Source organism: Emiliania huxleyi, assembly GCF_000372725.1.
Source record: "Emiliania huxleyi CCMP1516 unplaced genomic scaffold EMIHUscaffold_4, whole genome shotgun sequence".
NCBI classification, from domain to species: Eukaryota; Haptophyta; order Isochrysidales; family Noelaerhabdaceae; genus Emiliania; species Emiliania huxleyi.
In genome coordinates this window covers 1,944,226-1,964,846 of record NW_005198966.1, presented here as the reverse complement: position 1 = coordinate 1,964,846, position 20,621 = coordinate 1,944,226, and the positions used below count along the sequence as shown (strand labels likewise).

Genomic DNA, 20,621 nt, shown 5'->3' with positions numbered 1-20,621 from the left:
AACAGCATTTCACAGGAACGGTGAGGCACTCGCGCGAATACCATGCCTGCAGCAACAAAAGAAACGGAGAACATGCAAAATACATTGCGCACCGCGCAGCACGCCCTCACACATGGTTCACCGTCCCGCTCGCTGTTTGTGCGAGCAAGTATGAAGCCATGCGTTTCGAGAAGCGACTTATCCGCATTTTGAAACCAAAACTCAACATGGAGGAGCGAAACAAAGCTTCCTGGAAAAGCCAGCCTACGTACAAAGAGGAGATAAAAAAACTGAATCGGGCGGATAGAAGTCAAAGGAGGCCACAGCTACCACCGTGGAGAGACCCACTACGAAGTCATCTCCGCCTACGAGGCGGAGATGGCGTCGAGAGGCATTTAGATGCGCAGAGGCAGCACGGGTTTTCCTATTTTTGGCGGGAAGACCTCGGTTGTGTGCACAGACACTTTGACCTCGGTGGCATTCTGCGAAAGGCCGAGACCGAGTGTGAAGGGGATAGTATGACCTTCACCGTCAGCTACCAGATGAGAGACACTCACCTCACGAATTGGAGGTACCTACAGGGGAAATACTCTCATTGGAGCATCGCAACTCGCGATGGCGAAAACACGAGTTTCAGCGTCGGCCTCGCAGCCATACGGCGCAGAACCGACCGTGGATACTTCACCGTCACCACCAGGCGCGCTATAAGCACCCCTCTGACCGAGGGTACCGGTAGCGCCGCTTTCCTGCTCGCGAGCAGCGCATGGTTTGTTAAAGAGGATGATACTTCCGCGCAGGAATTCTTCGTTGACGTAAGTAAAGAGCTCTGCGAACTCACAGAAGAGGAACTAGCGTGTTTATGGAAGAGGAGGGGATACGTCGACAAATCCACATGGCTGCGTATGAGACGCATGCTCTGGAAAGAATACGAGACGAGGTATGAGGGTCTCACACGGGATACGACTGAGGTGCGCCTTCCCTTCGTACCAGGGGTTGACGCTCGCCCTCTTCGAGCCTTCCTCGATGAGCTAGTGAGACGGCAACCCTGGCCGGAGCACATAATCGAGTGGCACTCTCAACGGATCAAGATAGTGACAGTACGGCAGAAGAACATTATAGAGAGACTTGCAAATGTCGGTGACCCGAGAAGACCACAGAGATGCGCCTGTCAAGCGATACAGCAGCGACTTGTCTCTTTCGGGTTCGATCCTCTACCGATGACGGAGGGGCATATTTTCTGCATTGGACGGGAGTACAACGGCCCACACGCCGAGGTACTACACCGAAGCAACAAAAATGTGCCCATCTCGACTGCTAGAGACATGCGTGTGGCATGGGATAAGGCACTCGGAAGCCTTCCCGCAAGTGTGCGGGAAGCCGGGGGAGATGGCGAGTGGAAACGGGTGCTCGCTGAGACACTTGCTGAAACAGACGAGACATGTCTACCATGCGCAGACGTTGTCACTTCGAATCAGGTTGCACAAGTCAAGAGCGTCCTGCGAGGGAGCGTTATAGGATGGCTGGACAAGAATGTCGGAGAGGTTTTTGTTACTTGCCCTGTCACATATGCGAAGACGCTAGACGCGCTATTCGACACTTCAAATGGCAACTATACGCGCGTATATCCGCTAAAGGATACGGCGTATAAGAGGAAGAAATATGGAGCTGATGATCTGCTCAGAAACATGACGATAGAAGATCGGTCGCGAGTACGAGCGAACCAGCTGAGCACTGACGGTACGCTCGACGCGACGCTAGTCTCTGCGTGGCGATGGTTCTACAGAAAGAAGGGATGGCATAAGATCACCAAATTCGATAGCAAGGGAAGAGTCACGGCGCCGTATGCGCTATATAAGGCAAAGAACGTTACTGATCCGACAGTGAGAGCACAGAAGCTGCACAAGGCGAGACCGATCACGCCGTACGCAAAGCATCCGATGGCGAAACTTTTGAGCCTCGTTGGCAGGGCGTGGAGTTTCGTACTCCGGCACCTGAAGGGTGAGCACTTCATTCAGCATGATTGCCAAAGTGTGCCCCAAATGCTGAGAGAGGCGGCCGAGGCGCTTCGAGGGAAGGGAGAGCTCAGCTACGAGATTAACGACGTCGACAGCTGTTACCCGAGTATGCCAAAGGAAGCGATGCGGGTGGCAATGAGAGACATTCTAAATGATGTGCGCAATAATCTGCCATCTGGCGCGGGAGAGGACCCGAGAATACTTGTACCGAAGCGAGGCAAGAAGAAGTGCTCGTGGGCACAACAAGGGGAGGTGTGGGGACACGCATCGATCAGCTTCTCGACGATGCTCGAGGTGATCGATTTCGATCTGGATAACTGCTACGTCATCACATACGACGGACGTCTGCTGAAGCAGGCTCGCGGTATCCCGATGGGGAGTGCGCTCTCGCCACCGCTGGCGATAGGAACTCTCGCATGGATGGAGCAGGAATGGATGCATACGCTTGAAGATGATGTCAAAGCCCGATTCCGTATGAAACGATACATGGACGATGTGATTACGATAACTGCAAAGGACGATAGTGTGTGGGATGTCGACCGCTTTCGGGAGGACTTCCGCCGTTCTGAATGCTACTGGGCTCCTTTGAAGCTAGAGGCAGCAGAGAGCGCCCATTTCTTGGAAACGACTCTCGAGCTCGACCCAAGCGGAAGCTTCCGGACGAGACTCAAGAACGTGAACGAGGAGTACGAGGCGGTACCCCGGGTGTGGCGCTACCATCGTTGGGATAGCTTCACATGCGCGAAAATGAAGGAGGGAATCGTTGTTGGATGCCTGCTCAAGGTTGTCGCAATGGCGAGCGATGACGAGGGATTCACGCTCAGCGTGACGAGCAAGCTCAGGGAGTTTACGGCGCTCGGATACCCCTCACACGTGCTTAATGGGGCTATCGGGCGCGCGTTTGCCCGGACAAGAGACGAGCGGCTCCTTCGGGCCAGACTATGTTCACACGGTGGGAGGCCAACCTCTAGCCATGTGAACCAAAAAGAAAAAATATATTCTCAAAGCCAGTCAGAGCACCGTCCAAAGGCGGGTGCTGTCGACTAAGGGACAATCTTGTCTGTCGACAGCCGAACTTGTGATGGGACACCCTCGGAATCCAACTGCGTACTACTTGGCTAGCACGCTATTGGCATACCGACGGCTAAGGCCGAAATCGGTTCACACCTGCTCTTGCAGGTGTGAACACAAAGGATTCGCTGTATCTACTCAGCTGCTCCGCTTACACTTGCCTGTGAAGTGTGAACAGCGGATTTTGAATCAGCGTTCTCCTCGAACGATATCGGTGTCGAAACACCGCTCTGACAGCGCTCACAGCTAGGACGCGTCCTCGGAAGTCGGCAAAGGAGCTCGGCCTACAGCTCCGCTGGCACGCCGTCGCCGGCCGCTTCTTCTCTCGCGGCCGCTCAATCCCACTATGCCGGCTGCCATCTTCTCGGCCGCTCCCCTCGACGGCATCGACATCGAGGCTCTCCCGCCGTCGCGCTTCCTTCTCCAGCGCGAGCGCCGCTTTCCTTACCGCGACCTCAAAGGCAGGGTGAATTTCCACCTTGTCGCGGCCGCACTGGAGGAAGTCGAGGCGGGCAAGGTGGGAGAGGCCGCGCTGGCCGACACCATCCGGGCGTGGCATCGCCACGCGGACCGTGCCCTCGCCGACGAGCGGCTCACCCTATCCGAGCTGCTCCATGCGTCCAAGAGAAAGAGGGCAGCCGCGAGTCCGGCGGCGGCGGCGGCCGCCCCAGCTGGCTCCCGTCTTCGCACTGTCGCTGAGAGAGGCTTGGTGACACCAACGCGCAAGTGTGGGAGGCAGCCGCGCGACGCGACTCCGCCGACCCGCCCGCGTGCGGTTCGCAACTTCTTGCGCCACGCGCCTGACTCTGACGACTCCAAGGAGGACCCCGTGTATGAGGTGCACTCCTTGCTGGACGAGCGGGCCGAGGGCGGCGAGCCTCACTTTCTCGTGCGCTGGTCGGGGTTCGGGTCGGAGGACGACACGTGGGAGCCTGAGGCCGGCCTCTCGCCAGCGCTGGTTTCCGCCTTCCGTTTTGATAAGGCGCGTGGAGAGCGCTTTGCAGGCGAGGATTACCGGACCGAGGGGAGGGCGCTACAGCTCTGGTGCTCGCGCTGCCGCAGCCACCGCAACAAGGACGACTTCTCCGTCGCCATGCGCCGCGCCCCTCCGGCGAGGCGCAGCTGCCTCCTCCACCCCGTCTCTCGGCGCAGCCGCCGCACCTAGAGCCGCGGCCCGCTAGAGCCGGCTGGATAGAGCTCGATAGACGCGGCTGAGGTAGGAATTCCTAGAGTGCCCCCGCCAGAGACGTACAGAGCGACTCGGAGCGGACAGGCAGCCTCCTTCCCGGCGCCCCGGATCGAACGGCACTCTCCCTCTCTCCTCACTACTAGTTGCATGGTGGACCGCGGACTCGCATGTGTGTGTGCAGCTGCGACTCGGTGCCCCACAGGGGGAGATAGTTGACTTGTACCCTCTCTGTGCATGCCCATGTGCCGTGTTGGCAAGTGTCCCTTTCCCCGTCCTCTCCGGTGTCCTTTCCGTGTCGGGGGCGGGTTTTGTGTGTGTTGTGAGGCCGAGCGTTGTGCGTGTGCGGGCCGCGCTCTAGACGAGCCGCGCTCTGTGCTCTCGGCGGCGCCGGCGCGGTTTGGGGTTCGCGCAGTCGCGAGCTTGTGTGGGGCGGCGGACAGCCTCTGTAGTCAGTCTGTACGTCTATCGTCGACCCTTTGTTGGGTTTTGCTTTTCGTTTTGGAAAAATAAATAAATAATAAAACGGGCAAACTCTGAGACGAGATGGGATTTAGGGACATGTGTCCCCGCCCTGCACGATCTTGGTGTGAGGGATCTTCAATCCGTGTCCCCTCACCCCTCGTCACAACCCGACACGGAAGAGCGGCAAGAGTTGGGGCTGCGGCTACGGCTGCGGCTATGAGAGGGGCCCCCCGGGCCAGGGTCGCGGGAGAGCCGCTGCGCCGCGTGGACGCGCCTACACCGCTGTACGAAAAGAGAGTAAAAACATATATTACTATTTGTTTCATACACATGTCACGCGAGAACAGAGCAGTCCCCCGATGCACACCATGCGAGCATCTCGCAGATCGCGGAGCTGATCAGCATTTGTCTCTTATTGCTGTGCAACCTCCAACCTCACTCCTACGTCTTTCCACGTGACGACGCCTCGTCCCTCGGCGGCAGTGCTCGGCTTTGGCAGCGCGAAGCGGAGCTCGGCGCGCCCTCCCATCACCGGCGCCGCGAGCCGCTCGCCCGAGCTGCGGCCGACATGCCTGCGCGCTCGCCCCGTTCGGCTCAGGCCGGCTGGTGGGAGAGGGGGAGGGGAGAGGGGTTGGAGCCACCTCGCCGGAGGGACGTCGAGGCGGTTCCAAGGCGTGGTGGCGTCCAGGGCGAGCACCTGGCCGGAGTGTGCCGGCACGCAGCGCAGCAGGCGGAGGAGCGCCTCGCTCGGCGCGGTGGGCAGGCCGAGCGGGCGGTGGCCCACCCAGACGTTGACGAGCAGCGTGAGGCGTTCGCCGTGCGAGCGCGGCTCCTGCCGGACCGGGCGGGGGGCGCGTGAGGCGAGAGGGAGGGGAGGGGGAAGCGAGCCGAGCCCACCGCCTCCGGCCCGGCCAGCTGCGGCGGGCAGCCGTGCAGCAGCCGCCCGTCGAAGCGGAGCAGCCGGCGAGACTTTGGGTACGAGACGGTCGCGGCGATGGCGCCGCCCTCCCACGACCCGTCTCCGGGCGGCAGCAGCCGGCCGTGCTCGTCGGTCCGCGCGTCGAGCACCACCGTGGGCGCGCCGCCAGACGTGAGGTAGGTCACCGTCGACACGAGCGGGTGGGCAGTCAGCCCGCTGCTGTCTAGCAGAGACTCGTCCTTGTCCCAGTGCCAGTTGATCGCGTGCTCGCCCGCCGCGCGGCGCTGCACCCAAAACTCGGCGCCGCAGGTGCCGCCGTCAAGGAGCCCGGCGATGTGCAATCGGGCTCGGTCCTGCTGGTCCTGCAGCTCGGACAGCAGCAGCTGTGCAACGTAACGCAGCAAGGCCGGAGAGCAGCCTGGAGAGGCGGGGTGGCGCGGTTCGCTGGCGAGGTCGACGGCAGCTGAGAGCGGAAGGAAGAAGGACGCGGCGCCATGCCGTGCGCGAAGAGCGCACGCGTCGCCCCGCAGCGTTCGCATCTGAGCTGCGGAGAGGTCGACCGCCCGCTCATGCACGTAGACATTAAAGCCGCAGCTCTGACACAACACGCTGCTGTCGAAGCTCACCTCCTGCGCGTCGCGACGCGTGCGCCGCGCTTTCGCACGCACTCGCCAGTATTCTCGCCGGCTGACGGGCCGCTTCATCCGCCGCGCCATTTTTTGTACTCTCGTGAGCTGTGAACAGACGCACTTGCCTTGCCTTCGGGGGCAAGTACCCAATCCGCTAGGTTGGGCGTGCTTTCACAGCCTCACGAGAGTACATTTTTTAGAAATAATAGGAGGCCGCCGAACTGGGGCCCCGGACGTAAGGGGCGGGCAGGGCCAGGGGCACCGGCGGGCCCCGGCCGGGTCAAAAGTGGCCGCTCCCGGGCCGCCGAGCGTGCTTTTGCCGGGCCGGTTTTCTCCTCGCCGGGCCCGCCTCGCGCAAAACGGGCCCGGCAAACCCTCCTGTCCGGGCCCGGCTGTGAGTGAGCGGGCCGGCCTATGTGCCGCAGACGGGCCCGGGCAGGACGGTTTGCCGGGCCGGTTTTCTCCTCGCCGGGCCCGCCTCGCTCCTCGACCTGCTGATTTGGGCGCTTCGGCCCGGGAGAGTGGCAAGCCGGGCCCGGCAAGCAGCGCGCGGGCCGGGCCCGGGAGGGGCAAGCCGGGCCCGGCAGGGCGCGCGAGCCGGGCCCGGCACGGGTCCGAGCCGGGCCCGGCAGGGGCCCGAGCCGGGCCCGGCCTGGCCCGGCGCCCCACTTTGCAAATCGACCCGTTTCCCATCCAATATCTCCCACTCGGCCGCGGAGGCCCCAACTGAGAGCGGGGCCCGGGGGAGGGGGTCCCTACTGGTCGTGCCCACCCCTCGCACGACCCCGGGCGACAGCAGGGGACCCCGCAGCAGGAAACCCGCCCCACTTACATCCGGCGGCTCCCTAGATCGACACGGAGAAATATGTGCTCGCGAGTGTCGACCCGTGCCTCTCAAAGACACGAATCCCGCGCTGGACGGGCACGCGGCTCGCGAAACATGAGCTTGCGGGAACCGGGGTCGGCGTCGCCTGCTGGACCCGTTGGAGATGCCGGGGCAATCCGCAGCGAGTTTGAGGCGACGCCACAGCCGGCGTCGCCAAACGCTCCAGCGGAGAGCGTCTCGGAGCAGCTCTCGCACCTTCTTGCCGACCTGGACGACGAACGAATGCGCAGCGAGGCCACTGCAGCGAAGCTGGATTCGACACTGGAGCTGGCTCAAGCCAACGAGATGCGAGCATTGCGGGCAGAGGCAGAGCTCGAGACGCTCCAAGAGACGCACCGCACTCTCCAAGAGACGCACCGCACTCTCCAAGAGACGCACCGCACTCTCCAGGAGACGCACCGCACTCTCCAGGACCGCGGAGTTTTCGCAGCCGAGTCGGCAAGGTCCAGCACCACAAAGTCAACCTTTCGATTTGAGCGGCTGGCGATACCTACCGTCAGCATCCTTGCGCTGGCGTGCACGTGCTTATTCTTGTTAGCTGAGCGCGAGCTAGAGCCACCGGCCTTGCCGCCGGACGCTTGCGAGTCCTTCGCCTCTTTGGGCGATTTCTCCTTCTGCGGTCCACCGGTGACGAGCGGTGGCTTCCGTGCAGCTTCGCTGGCGGCGCGTGCGCGCGGCATGCAGGTCATCGCCCATGCCGCCAACGCCAGCCTGCTGCTCGCCGCCAGCGCCGGGAACCTGACACGAGCGTTCACCAAGGACAACCTCCGCTCCGCCGCCATCTCGCTAAGCCACGGTGGAGCGACCGCCGGAGCGCGCAGCCTCGAGGCAGTGGTTGAGCTTGGTTCTGCGGCCGCAAGGACAGCCCTCTCGCTGGGATCGGCGCTGCGCTTCTCCGAACAAGTGCTCGCCGAGGCAATCTATGACAGCTCGGCCTTAGCCTCAGCCGCCGCCTCGCGTGTGCGAGCGGCGGCGGCATTCTTCGTGGCGATGGCGTCAGGCGCCGCCAGCGCTGCCAGCGCTAGCGTTCGACTAGTGCTCCTCCCTGCTGCCGGTTCCTTGGCCACAGCCTGCGCGTCCGTGAGCAGTGCAGCGGGGGCCGTGCTCGGTGCAGTGCTCGTCGGCGCCTCCGTTCTGGCAGAGGAGTCGAGAGGCGTCGCCGGTGCTGCTGGCCGATCCTTGCTCGACGCCGCCAAGAAACAGAGCACCCGCATTCTCCCTCTACTTCGCGAGTGGGGATCCGCTACTCGGCTGTCCGCGCAGGCGCTCACCGGCCACGCTCGTCAGGCCGCGCCCTTGGCTCGATCCTCGGCGGTGAGGGCCTCGGAGACAGCGAGAGACGCAATCGCCCGTTTGTGGGGATCGCCAACGTCAACGCCGCCCAGTGGACCCGAGACGACGCCAGAGGCGACTTGGTGGTCGAGCTAAACAAAAATGATTGTTGTATTGTGCGCAAAATGTGCTCTCTCAAGTGATCTGTGATCTGTGAGGGTCCGCCCGCAGGCGCATTTTGTATACCGAGGCGGTGCCCGGGCCGAGGGCAAATTAAGATGTCATCATACGCGTGCAATCGAAGCGAACAGAGCACAAACCGTCGGTGACATATACACACATATGAGAGAGATTTTAGAATCTTACAAGATTTTAGAAAACCAACCAGAAATCACGACTGTCACAGTGATTTGGGCTCGGCAGCTTGTCAGCCCTCAGCCGAAGCTGGGGCCGGTCCCGTAGCCGAGAGAGCCCGCGCCGTGAGTTCGACGCGGTCGGGGGGGCCTGCGGAGAGGCCAGCGAGGTGGCGATCGCTGTGTAACGAACTCATCAAATCTCGGCCACGCCATGAAACGACAAACCGCTGCTCGCCGGGGCACCCCCGCACCCCCTTCTGTGCGCGCGTGTGCTGTGCGCACCCGTCGGGCGTGCTGCTCGCACAACGAAGCGTGCGATGGGGAAGCACAAGACCGATTCAATCAACTACCGCAAGCCGTGGTCGCCCGAAGAGGACCTGCGGCTGAGTCAGCTGGTGGTCATCGAGGGAACGCAGAGGTGGTCAAAGATAGCACTCGAGATGCCTAGCCGCAATGGCAAGCAATGCCGCGAGCGCTGGCTCAACCAGGCGCAACCAGCTGTGTCGGTGAGTGTCGGCCGTGAGCTGCAACCGGGTATTCTTCTCACTCTCATTCTTCCCCCTTCCCTTGCCGATGCAGAAGACTCCGTGGACAGAGGAGGAGGACCTTGCTCTGCTCAACGGGCAGCGGCGCCTCGGCAACAGGCATTCCTCGACACTAGCCAGCACACAATAGTTTGACGGCCATCGAAAACCGACCGCCGTCCTCTCCTGCAGGTGGGCGGAGATTGCAAAGCTGCTGCCCGGCCGGACCGACAACTCTGTCAAGAACCACTGGCATTCAGCCCTCCACCTAAGCTTTCGCCTCAGAAATGGCTGGGTGGAGGAGCCGAGCTTGCCCGCCCCGGAATCATCCGCTCCAGAGCGACCACTCAAGGTCCCTCGGCGAGCTCCCATGGACCTGCCGGCGATGAAGCCTACGGCACAGGCGCGCGCGCTTGCGGCACTGTCGCTGTTGCCTATAACCTGATAACTGAGAGCCGGCGGCTTGTCTGCAACCCCTCGGTATCAGGAACTGGCACAGATTAAAGAGTTTGTGCTGCGCGAGGACCCAGAGTCGCCGCTCGCAAAGTTGCTACTCGACGGCGCGATTCCAAACGACAAGCGCCCCATGAAGACCACCGCGGTGCTCTCGGCGCTCGTCCAGCTCCTCCGCGCTCACTCACGCGAAGCCATGCAACTCGCAATCCTTCAACTCCACCTCTCCACTGGCTCGACGGGTGACGCCGTGTCCGACTCAATGCGCCCGGTGGCTCCGACGCCCGAGTTGGACCTCTCTCTTCCCACGCACTTGACGAGCGGCCAGAGCACGCCTAGCGCGAGTGTCGATTTCGAGGCGGCGCTCGACGCGATGAAGGGGATGAAGGGAGACGGCAAGCCGCAAACATGAGCTGGCGAGGGACTTCATCCTACCCGGGTAGGCCAATACCAACGAGGCCGGTAGCGACCACATGGATTTTGCGGCACCCGCTGCCGATCGAACGAAAAGTGTGGCCGGCGGAGCGCTGTGCGTGAAATGAAGTTGTAGAGAGCCGGCTCGATGAGTGGGGAGTTTTTTGTCGCGCTAAAAGAGTTCTGCATGCTTAGGATGCGGAGAGGGGAGGAAAGCGCAGTCGACGTTTTCCTCTCTGACTCGGAGGAGGAGTTGGAGGTGCTCCGGCGCACAACCTGGCCTGGATTGAGCAGCTCGCCGCCGTTGTCACTCAACGTGCGTCATGCGTGATCGAGCTTGAGGGAGGAGCTCCGCTCACGATTCGGCAACCCGACGCCGCCGCCCACATACCCGCCACCCACAAAGCGCCTGCTCTACTATCCCAATACCACCCTCTCCACTTTCCACTGGATCAATGCCCGTGATAGCACCATCAGGCATCACTGCCGCCGTCCTGATTTTGAACGTGGCAGCTAGACTCTAGGACTCGGTAGTTGTGACCCCCCTGAGTGAGGAGCAGGAGAGAGAGAGCTTTTGTGGTGTTGGTGTACGCAATAAACGGGACAGGGTGGTTGTTCTCTCTATCTAGCTTCCTTCTAGCTCTTACTTTAGCATGAGCTGCGCCCTGTGTCCGACCCCTTTTCCAACACCTTAAACTTTTAGGCCCTCCAAATTTGGGTGTCGCGGAGGGCGCAGCGGAGTGGGCCCCGACTTATAAAAGGCGATCGTTAGAGACGACTCTCTCTCTCCCAACTGTGAACCAGTCGGGATCTGTATATGCGCCTATTCATAGCCGGCCGTTGTTTGTTTCTGTGTGTATCCGCGCTCTTGGCGCGATTACGAGAGGGACTAGTTTGAGAGAGAGAGATTGTTAGCAATATTGTTTTGTGTTCTAGTTTGTGTCGCGCTGTTGTACTTTTCGTAATAGTTCCGCATTCATTGCGAGGGCGGACCACTCCTAGCGTGTGACGCGCGCGCTCACTCATCTTCGTCCGATCAGCTTATTTTTTCGGCGCGGACCCGTGGGTGCCCGCCGCACTCACTGTGCGTCATTCCGCTCACAAATCTCCGCGTTCGAGCCCTGCCGAGAGCAGTACTCGCATCAGAGGCAGGGATTCGAGGTCCGGTCCTCCCTCACGTCGAGCAACTCGTCTTCTATGCGCACCATGGGCTACCGTCGATAGATCTACGCCTTTTTCGCCACTTTTCGCGGCAGCTACGGCAGAGCACCGCGCGCTTGTGGCTGATGCTGTATCGTCAAAAGGAGACGGGAGTACGCCCCCTCACCAATATCTCGTGGATGATTGAGGCTGGCGCATGTGTATGGGGAAACGGCACCGTGCGCAGGGCGTGGCCGTCCGTCTTCGCCCGCACCTCTGAGATGGCAGCATCCACGACCGACCCGAACCACAGGCGGTACTGGTGGTTTCATTGCACGCTCCTTGCTTGGAACCACACCTATGGACACGCGTACCCCAGGGCACTCTTCTGGTGGCGCGTAGAGCCAGACGTCCTCGTCGCTGAGTGGGCATCGTTTATTCGGTGAGCGGTGCTACCTCCGGGCCACCTTTTGCCACCCCTTTTGGAGTCTGATCCCCCTTTCCTGTGTCATAGCCTCGCTGACACCTCGCACTCCGACGTGCTGCTGCCAAACTTGGTGACCGCGAAGCAGCACCCCACCTATCCGCACTGGCAACGCAATAAGCACCTTCTCGCCGGTGTGCCTCGTCGCGAATGGGCCTGTCTCATCTGTGGTCGCAATGGGCACCCTAATTCCTATTCAATTCCGATGCCGCGCAAATAGGTTTATTCTCTCGTGTCGATCGGCCGCTACTCGCGCCGCTTCATGCATCTCATGGCGGCGCGGTGGGCGGCCGGACAAGTTGCTTACGAGGAGATCTTCTTGCCGATGAGCTGCACCGCGCGGGAGGGCTGCCGCCGCGACTCGTTTCGGAGCCTGCTTGGCTCCGGCCTTCACTTTCGCTTCCGACCCAACTGGAACTGCACTACATTTCTGCGTTCGGCCATGTCAGTCTCGAGGCCGCTGCTCTGGCACCCTGTCAAGCGCAGACAGTGCTGGGCTGACTACCTAGACGCTTGCGGCGGCAATTCTTCCCGGCCTGGCAGCTGTGCTCGTTTGCTGCAAGAGGTTCAATAGTAACAAAGGGATTTTGCGGCATTGGTGGCCATACTGTTGTGTCTCCCAACGAAACTCAGAGAGGACGGCCGCACGGCCCCACACGAGTGACGAGAGAGTCACACTCGCGGCCTCCCGCTACGGCTCTAGCCCCACACGCCACGCCACGTTCATCAAAATTGTCATTCGAAATCAGAGAGGCGGGGAGGCCGAGCTTTTGGGGCGAGCACTTTTACCGATGCGCCGTAGCTCTGCGGCATGACACCGTGGGGGTCACGCCAGGTGGGCCGCCGCTTTGACGCGGCCGGCACCGGCGGTTTGGCGCGGCAGCGGCGGTGGGATGGGTCGAACAGGTTGCGCTCCTTCCACACGATGGCCGAGGCTGAGCCGGCACGAGGAGTCGCGACCGCGACATCAAAGAGACTCTGCTCCTTGCACACCAAGAGCGGGTCGGCGGAACGCGGACGGGGAGTGGCGGGCGAGGCGGAGATGTCCCCTGCAGTAGTGCCCCAAGCAGTGCGTGGCCGAGCGACGGGCGATGCATGGGCCCGGGTGGGCGTCGGTATCGAAGGGGAGAGCGGCGGGTCATCGTCCCAGGACATGATGTTTCCGTGGTCCTCCCACCTCTGCAGGCGATTCCCTCTCCCCTTGGTTGGGGTGGTGCTGATGCTTAGGTGGTCCGTTTGGGTCACGATGTCCCCTGAGTCGGGCCGTTGCCGCCTCTTGATCGCACACGGCGTGTCGGAGAGCCGTGTGGACACCAGCCCGGCCCGATCCGGCTGGATGTTGCTCTGCTCAGATGGCTTTGAGACGGCACGAGGCTTTGAGACGGCACGAGGCTCAGTTGTGGCCCAGTCGCTGCTGTGGAGGCACCGGCCGCGGAGCTGGCGAAGCTGACGCCCGGTGAGCGATGGGTAGGATTCCATCGATGATGAATTGCTCACCCTTCAGATCCGGAGCCGAGCCAACATTTCTGTTACTGCCAAGCTGAAGTCGTTGCTCAAGTTTGCCCCTTCCAAATCCGGCAATGTTATTGCAATTATGTGCGCGGAGACGCGAGACGGAGTCCTATCACTGAGAATGCGCTTTCAGTTGACAAGATCTATTTCAAGCCCTCTGTGAAACTATTAGTACACTAAGATATAATTAATCTCGAGAGTGGTGCGCGCGTTGGCATGGGCTGGCATCGCATGCGCGAGCGAGTTGCACGGCAGTTGGCCGTTGCCCGGTCGGTGGCGGTGCCGGGTCGCGGGTGCGCCGGTTGGGGCGCGCTTATTTGCAGAAAAGCCACCTCTGCACTTATGTCACTTATGAAAAACACCACAACGACTGACGACGTAGCTTTATGACGTGAGGCGCGACTCTCCGCGCCGACTGCTTAGAACGCCCTGTTTAGCTCTGTCAGGTTGCGTGCGTCGCTCGGGGAAGGCGCCCATGACGCTGGAAGCTCCAGCCCTGAAGCTGCACGCGGCGTCGACCAGCCGGGACGCGGCGTCGCAACTCGGGCGATAGATGCCCGCCTCACGGCGGCTGTCATCTCGATGATCTCACCAAAGGTGACTGCGCCCATGTCGCCATCGCGCCGCTCGCGGACCACAGACACTGCCCATCCCCCTTCAGCTGTCCAAACGCAGTACGCACGCTCAACGCGCGCTTCATGGTAACGTAGGGGGGCGGCTCAAAAGCGTGCGCCATCTACGCAAGCCTCATGAGTACAGCCACTCCATGCGGCTCCAGCATGTCCTCCTCTCGTCAGTCGAGCGCCAACGGCTCCGCCTCGCCGAGCGTGCCGAGCACCTATGGCCAAAGCGGGCCTAGTTAGAACAGGAGGCGCCGTCGCCTCGCCACCCTCGCCGCACGGTTGCCTCGCGCAGCTGCGCCTCCTGCATCTGGGCCTGTTCACACACCCCCTGCTGTGAAGAGACGCTGTTCACACCTCGCAACTGCGCCTCATCCTGCATCTGGGCCAGCGACGCGTCGACAAGACCGTGCCTGACGAGGAAGCGCTGCGCGCCGCCGATGCCCCAGCCGATCACCTTGTCGCGCACGTGCTGGAGGGGGTGCGAGTACTCCTCCAGGTGGGCGCGGTTTTGCCTAGCCGTGCGGGGGGGCAGGGGGGGGGGTCCTCGTTCGCGCCCGACTGTCCCCGTGGGCAATGCCTCGGTCTCTGCTGCTCCGCCCTCTGCTCCGCCCCCCCCTCTCCTAGCGCTCACCGCGTGCAGCCAAAGCCGTACATGCAAGCCGCGCCCTTGGACGGCTCCGGCGGCCAGCTCTTCGCGCCCTCCGACCGGGCCCGCTTTCGCCCGCCGGCGGGCCGAAGCGGACGCTCGTCGTCGCTGCCCGAGGGCCGCGAGCCTACGCCATGGCGCAATCGGGGTGACTGGATGCTTCCCTCACCCTGTGCTCCCTGGATTGCGACGAGCCGCGGCGGAAGGGCCGCGCCGCGCCACGCGAGCCGGCGCGGTGCCGCATGGCCGCCTCGTAATCGCCGCGGGCCTAGAGCGGAGGGCACAGTGGAGTGGTGCCGGCGTCGCGTCAGTGTCGCAGCGGCGCGTCTCTGAGGGCGCGCCTCGCTGCTCGCGGACACGCCGCTCTCCTCCTCCTCCTCCGTCTCGGAGTCGTCGACGTCCGTCTCTGCGGCGGGCGAGAGGCAGGGGCGGGGTGAGTCGCCGTCTCCTCGCCGTGTGCCGGGGCGTGGGGCTACGCTCACCGGACCCGTCGTCTCCCGAGACAGCCTCTCCGAAGCGGCGCATCGGCCGCACACCGCTGGGAGCCGACGACCCGTCCGAGCTCTGCGACTGCTGCGACCCTTGCGACGACCCTTGGGACGACCCTTGGGACGACGTCGCGAAGTACGCGGCGAAGGACGCCACCGCGCGAGTGGGCGCCGGCGCGGCGGCGGGCGCGGCGGCGGGCGCCTCGGGCGGGGTGGGGAGGGAAGAGCGCGGTCCGCTTGGCTTGGTCCGCCACCCGCCGGCATCGGCGCTCTGTGCGGCGGCCTGCTGGGCCAGCTGGGCCTGCTGGGCCGGCAACCGCGACCGCTTCGGAGGATGAGACACGTCCGTCGTAGCCATGGGCGACTCTGCCGGCGCCCGTGGGCGCGCCTGCTTCTCTGCGGCCGGTCGCTTGCCTTGCGCGCCACCGGCACCCGCCCCGCGGCCTCTGCTGCTGCCACCGCCGCCGCCGCCGCCGCCGCGCCCTCCGTCGCCGCGGCCACACCTGCCGCCGCCGCTGCCACTGCCGCGAGAGCTGCCGCCGCCACCCGAGGGCGGCGCGCGCGAGCGAATAGTCTGTTGCGCCTCTGCGGCGCGCGCGACGAGCTCCCCCTGCGGCGAGCCGGGTGCCAAGCGGGGTGGCGAGAGGGCGTGGGAGTGCCGAGAGGGCGTGGGAGTGCCGGGCGACGGGTGCGTGCTCCTCGCGGGTGGTGGGTCGGGCAGCGACGCATCCCCAGAGGGAGAGCACCAGGGGGGGATCACCAGAGGGGTCGCCAGAGGGAGATCACAGGGACCTCGGGGGCTACAGCTGCTCGCGCAGCGCACCCTCTCAATGCAGCCGTCCGGAGATAGACCTGCCGACTGGATCAGCTCCTGCGACACGCGGATCGGCGCGCGGGTCAGGCGGCGCGCGTGCGGACGCGGCAAGCGAGAGCGCGGCGCCTTGAGCCCCTTGATGGAGAGCGAGGAGAGGTCGGCGGTGCCGGCAGACGACTCGCTGCAGGGCGCGTCTTTCGACCGCTGCGCGTCGCTCCTCGGGCGTGGCGTCGCTGCGGCAGTGCCCGCCTACAGCGTGCGTGGCCGCCGTGGTCCTGCAGCGGCATCGGATGCCAGTCTCCGCCGAGGGCAGCCGCCTTGACGCGAGCGCGGATCCGGCTGAGGGGGTCGTCCTCGTCCTTGCCCGCCGCCGCCGGCCGCTCCGCCGCCGGTTTGCCGTGCGCTGGCCGAGCAGAAGGCTCGTCGTCGGAGTCGACGTCCGGGAGGCTGACCTGGCTCGCCTCGCCCGCCGCCGCCGACCCCGCCGCTCCCGCCGCCGGAGCAGCTCCCGCCGAGGCGGGCGGTGCCGGTGCCGGTGCTGCTGGCGCCGGCACTGTCCCCTCTGCCTCCTCGGCCCACCTCACGATGCCGCACCCCTTGCCGAGGCACCGCCAGTAGAGGGCGTTCGGACGCGCTCGTGACATCGGCCCCGCGCGCTGCAGCACCTGTCGCACGCGCAGCACCCGGGGTGAGTGAGCCTGGTGTGAGTGGGCGAGAGGGCGAGTGGGCGAGAGGGCGAACGGCTTCGTGCGGCGGCGGCGAAGAGCGTGGCAAACGCACCGACTGCTGCCGGCCAAAGAGTGGGCAGCCCTTCCCCTCCTTGCCGCACTTTGGGCCGCAGCCATTACACCCCTCCGGGTGCGCCAAGCACTGCAGGCTCATCCGTGCGCTCGGCGGCGCCGGGCGGACCGGCGCGGGCGCGGCAGCCGGCTTGGCCGCAGCTGCCGCGGGCGGCTGCAGAGGCTGCGCCGGGCGCGATGCGTTCGAAGGCGGCTGCGACTGCTCCAGCGGCTGCAGCGGCTGAGATGGCTGCGGCGTCGGTCGCGGCTGCGACGCCGCTGTCACCGCGGCCTCCCGCTGCTTCTTCTCGCCGTCTGTTAGCGTCCTCTCGACCTCGAGCTTTTTGAGCCCAAACGACTCGGGAGGCGTGCCGCCAGCAGCGACCAGCGGCGTGACCTCGAGGCGCAGACTGACCCACTCGTGCTGAGAGGCGATCGCCTTGAGCATGTCGTCGCGGCTCCCCACCTTGAACTCGAAGACCATGCCGGCGGAGAGGTGGTTGGCAGCGAGCCGGACGCAGTTGCCACGCTGTTCAGCGCCCGCCTGCAGTGGCGCCGAACCCACGAACGAGCCCCGTTCGACCGCTGAGCCCTGTGCGAACACGACGACGGCGACGGGAGAGTCCTGGTTCCCCACGCGTACCGATTTGAGGTGGCACGGGCTGGCGAGCTTCAGCTCGAGCGCAGCACGAGGCGCTCCGCGCGCAGCTCGCCATCCCTTCCGCCGGCCCTCCGCGAGGTTCTCGGCGGGGAAGTCTGGGTCCTCTGAGGTGGCCGTGGTCACGTCGTACTCCACCTCCATGCCAGCCATGACGGCGGCGGCAGTTAGTTGCTCGGCCGCGCCAAATCGAAGGCTGAAAAAATAACAGAATTTCTGCCCAAACCTTGCTCAGCTGATCCAGAGCGGCGACGTCATTGTGCAGCTCCACCCGCACTCACAGCTCGAGCGCGCGGTCCGCCATGAGCGGCAGGCGCAGGCCACGGAGCCGCCCGCGAGCGCGAGCCCTGCGGCGCCGCCAGCCCCTGCCGCCGAGCCGCCAGCTGCGGAGCCGGCGACCAACATGACGTACGCCGCCGCAGCCGCATTGCACCCGCAGGGTGCCACCGCGGGAGGCCAGCCCGCCGCGCCTGCGGGCCCGGCCGCCGCCGCGCGCGTGCCGCCGCCGCCGGCGGCGGCGGCGTGCAGGCGCGGCTGCACTTTCACTGTCCCTAATCCGGGAAGGAAGCGCGGGCAGCAGCAGCGCGGCAAGGGCCGCAGTGCCAGCGGCCGCGCCAATGCTGGACCCCGGCTCGTCGACAAGAACGCGCTGTCGGCGCGCGGCGGCGGGCCCTCGCGCCAGTCGCGCTCTCCCTCACCGGACTCGCCGCCCGCCAAGCGGGCGTCCTCCGCCGACTCCTCCGGCTATGACACCGATCTACCGGACGAGGTGCAGCAGGAGGCGGTCCGCAGGGTCTGCGGCGCGCTCGGCCTGAAGGAGCAGTACGACGCGGCGGTGGCGGCGGGAGAGCTGCTCGAGCTGCTCGAGAGCCTGCCGCGAGGGACAGTCGAGGCCTCCATCCGGCTCATGCGGGGATACACCCGCACGGGCGAGTGGCCCGAGCCCATCCTACCCAGCCCTGCCCCGGAGCGCGGCCGATCGCCTAGAAGCCCCTCTGATGAGTGGTCAGATGAATAGTGCCCAAGAGCGAGGGATACGGAGGGGAGCACAAATAGGACGCCCAGCCCTGCCCTCGTGCCGCCGAGTGCGTATCCTATGCGAGAGAGACCCCCTGTGCCCGTGCCCAGCCCTCTCCGCGCCGCGATGCGCCCTCCCCCCTCGCTTTTGCAAAATCCTGCAAAGGTGGGGACGTGTCTGTCCTCGACCCAGTCCTAGCTTGGGATGTCTGTTTTATTTATTTATTTTAGCTGATCCAGCACGGGCCGTAGGCCAGGCCTGGGCAAAGAAACCAGTACCTCATCAGGCTTCCCTGAGCGTCACAGCTCGGTGATCGCGCCGGCCGGACACCAACCACTGTAACGTCCGTTCCGGGCATTTGAACGCGACCTTCGGGGGAAAGAACATGGGCTCTATCTAGATATGGCTCAGACTGGACTCCTCTTGGTCCCTTCTGATGCCCTAGGCCACACCTGGGCCTGGGGTTCTAGGGGCCGGGCGGGGTTTGCCCCCCGAAACTGGCCCGAAGGACCTTAAGCGGCGGACACTGCGGCCGCTCGCCAAGCCCCGCAGATGAGTGGTCAGATGGATAGTGCCCGAGAGTGAGGGGTCCGGGGGGGAGCACAAATATAGGACGCCCAGCCTTGCCCTCCGTGCCGCCGAGTGCATATCCTATGCGAGAGAGATCCCCTGTGCCCTGCCTGTGCCCAGCCCTCTCCGCGCGGCGATGCGCCCTCCCCCCTCGCTTTTGGATGTCCGTTTTATTTATTGATTTTGGATTTTCACCACTGTTTGTTTATTTATTTATTGGGCACGGGACTGGCGCGCACTGGCACTAACAAAGGAAAGAATTTTACGTTTGCACGTGTGCCTGGCCCATTTCCGGGTAGGCTTTCTTTCTTTTACGGATTGCCCTGCCCGTTTTCTTTATTTCTTTTAGGCCCATCGCTCCCCCTAGGCTGGCGAGTACAGACCACGCCTGCTGTTCACAGCACAAGGCTTGTCTGGCGGCTTCACAACATGTACATGTGCATGGATCCCCCCGTGAAGAAGTGAAATGTGATCTGTACTCGCCAGCTCCCTAGGGTGGTGTGATTTCGTTCTTTCTTTCTGCGACAGCGCTGCCCTCACAGCGCCGTCGAGCATGTCGTCGCGCGCCCGCCCTCCGATGCGACGCATCTCCCGAGGCGGCGCCAGTTCCTCGGCGTGTCTGAGAAGGTCGCGCGCCGCCACTGCCCAGGGCACCGAAGGGCCTGCGAGCGCTCGACTCGGGGTCACTTTCGTGTTGTGGTTGGGGAGGGGGGGTGGGTGGGGGGAGGGGAAGACTCGTCTCATGGGTGTCACTTCTATGCTGCCAGCCTCGGAGGCAGTGCAGTGTCGCGGGGCGAACGTCAGCGTCTCGAGCTTGCCCTCTCCCGTCCGCCTCAAGCTCAGATTGTAGCAGTCGTCGCCGGGCGCGAGAGCGTCGCTCGCGCTCATCGTCTTGGCCAGCAGCTTCCCTTTCTGACCGGTTCGCGACGAGTGGCAATGCGCGATCTGCGCGTCGACTGCGAAGAACCCACGCGCTGCAGCAACGGCGGGTGTCGTCGCGGCGGACTCGGGCAGGGGACTGTGAGGCGCTCCGCGCATCGGCTGGCCCGCCGAGGGCGACGCATGGCTCTGCTCCTTCGAGGCCGGGGCACTACTACTCTCCGGGCAGCCTGCGCCCCCTTGCTGACCTCCGCTGACCTCGACATAGCACTGTGCTTGGTCTGTGCAGCTCAACCTCCGCGTGCCTACCGGGGTCCGTCCCGGGCGCTCAGTTACAGCTACCGCCACGACTGCCCAGCCTCGTGTCCTATCGGCCGGGGCTCGTTGCCGAATCTACATGCGGGCTCCCTTACACCGGCGGCGAAGCTGCTGCGGCGGCGCGTCTGGCCGGCAGACCGGCGTGGCGGTCAAGCGTCTCGCCTTGTTGCGGAGGTATGAGTCCCTGGTCTGGAGCGGCCAAGTTGGCGGCGCGCGCACGAGCGCCGCTCTGACTTCATTTCTCTCTAGCAGCTCGAGGAACTGCGCGTTGGCCAACGTGAATGGCATTCCCAGGGTGTTGTGAGTGCAATCCTTGCGAGAGCCTGCGCGCGGCGGACAAGCATAGCTCGTTGCGTCAGGCCAGCGGTCGCGCCAGCCGTGCCAGAAAAGAGACGAGGCTTGCGAGGCCGACAGGAGAGCTGGCCCTGGAGTCATCTACAGTTCTTGGGCGCAGTTGGTCGTCGCGGCACCGCCCGGGGTGCAGAGGGCGAAGGGCATGCAGTGGATCTGCCAGTGCGGAGCC

The 20,621-nt window shown here is 64.1% G+C and overlaps 4 protein-coding genes across 4 annotated transcripts; 3 read left to right on the top strand and 1 right to left on the bottom strand.

Annotated features, from left to right (window-relative positions):
- Positions 1-5,128: 5,128 nt before the first annotated feature.
- On the bottom strand, positions 5,129-6,351 carry EMIHUDRAFT_96145 (hypothetical protein; the record flags this gene model as incomplete). The annotated part of the gene is made up of 3 exons (XM_005770800.1): positions 5,129-5,288; positions 5,358-5,548; positions 5,614-6,351. The coding sequence occupies 3 exons, from the start codon at positions 6,349-6,351 to the stop codon at positions 5,129-5,131; spliced, it is 1,089 nt and encodes a 362-aa protein (XP_005770857.1).
- An 853-nt stretch (positions 6,352-7,204) lies between these two features.
- Positions 7,205-8,578, top strand: EMIHUDRAFT_196687 (hypothetical protein; the record flags this gene model as incomplete). The annotated part of the gene is made up of 1 exon (XM_005770799.1): positions 7,205-8,578. One exon carries the CDS (start codon positions 7,205-7,207, stop codon positions 8,576-8,578), a length of 1,374 nt encoding a protein of 457 aa, XP_005770856.1.
- A 517-nt stretch (positions 8,579-9,095) lies between these two features.
- EMIHUDRAFT_196686 (hypothetical protein) lies at positions 9,096-10,167 on the top strand (the record flags this gene model as incomplete). The annotated part of the gene is made up of 3 exons (XM_005770798.1): positions 9,096-9,284; positions 9,454-9,597; positions 9,790-10,167. The coding sequence occupies 3 exons, from the start codon at positions 9,096-9,098 to the stop codon at positions 10,165-10,167; spliced, it is 711 nt and encodes a 236-aa protein (XP_005770855.1).
- A 7,549-nt stretch (positions 10,168-17,716) lies between these two features.
- EMIHUDRAFT_96142 (hypothetical protein) lies at positions 17,717-18,331 on the top strand (the record flags this gene model as incomplete). The annotated part of the gene is made up of 1 exon (XM_005770797.1): positions 17,717-18,331. The coding sequence occupies one exon, from the start codon at positions 17,717-17,719 to the stop codon at positions 18,329-18,331; it is 615 nt and encodes a 204-aa protein (XP_005770854.1).
- Positions 18,332-20,621: the final 2,290 nt, after the last annotated feature.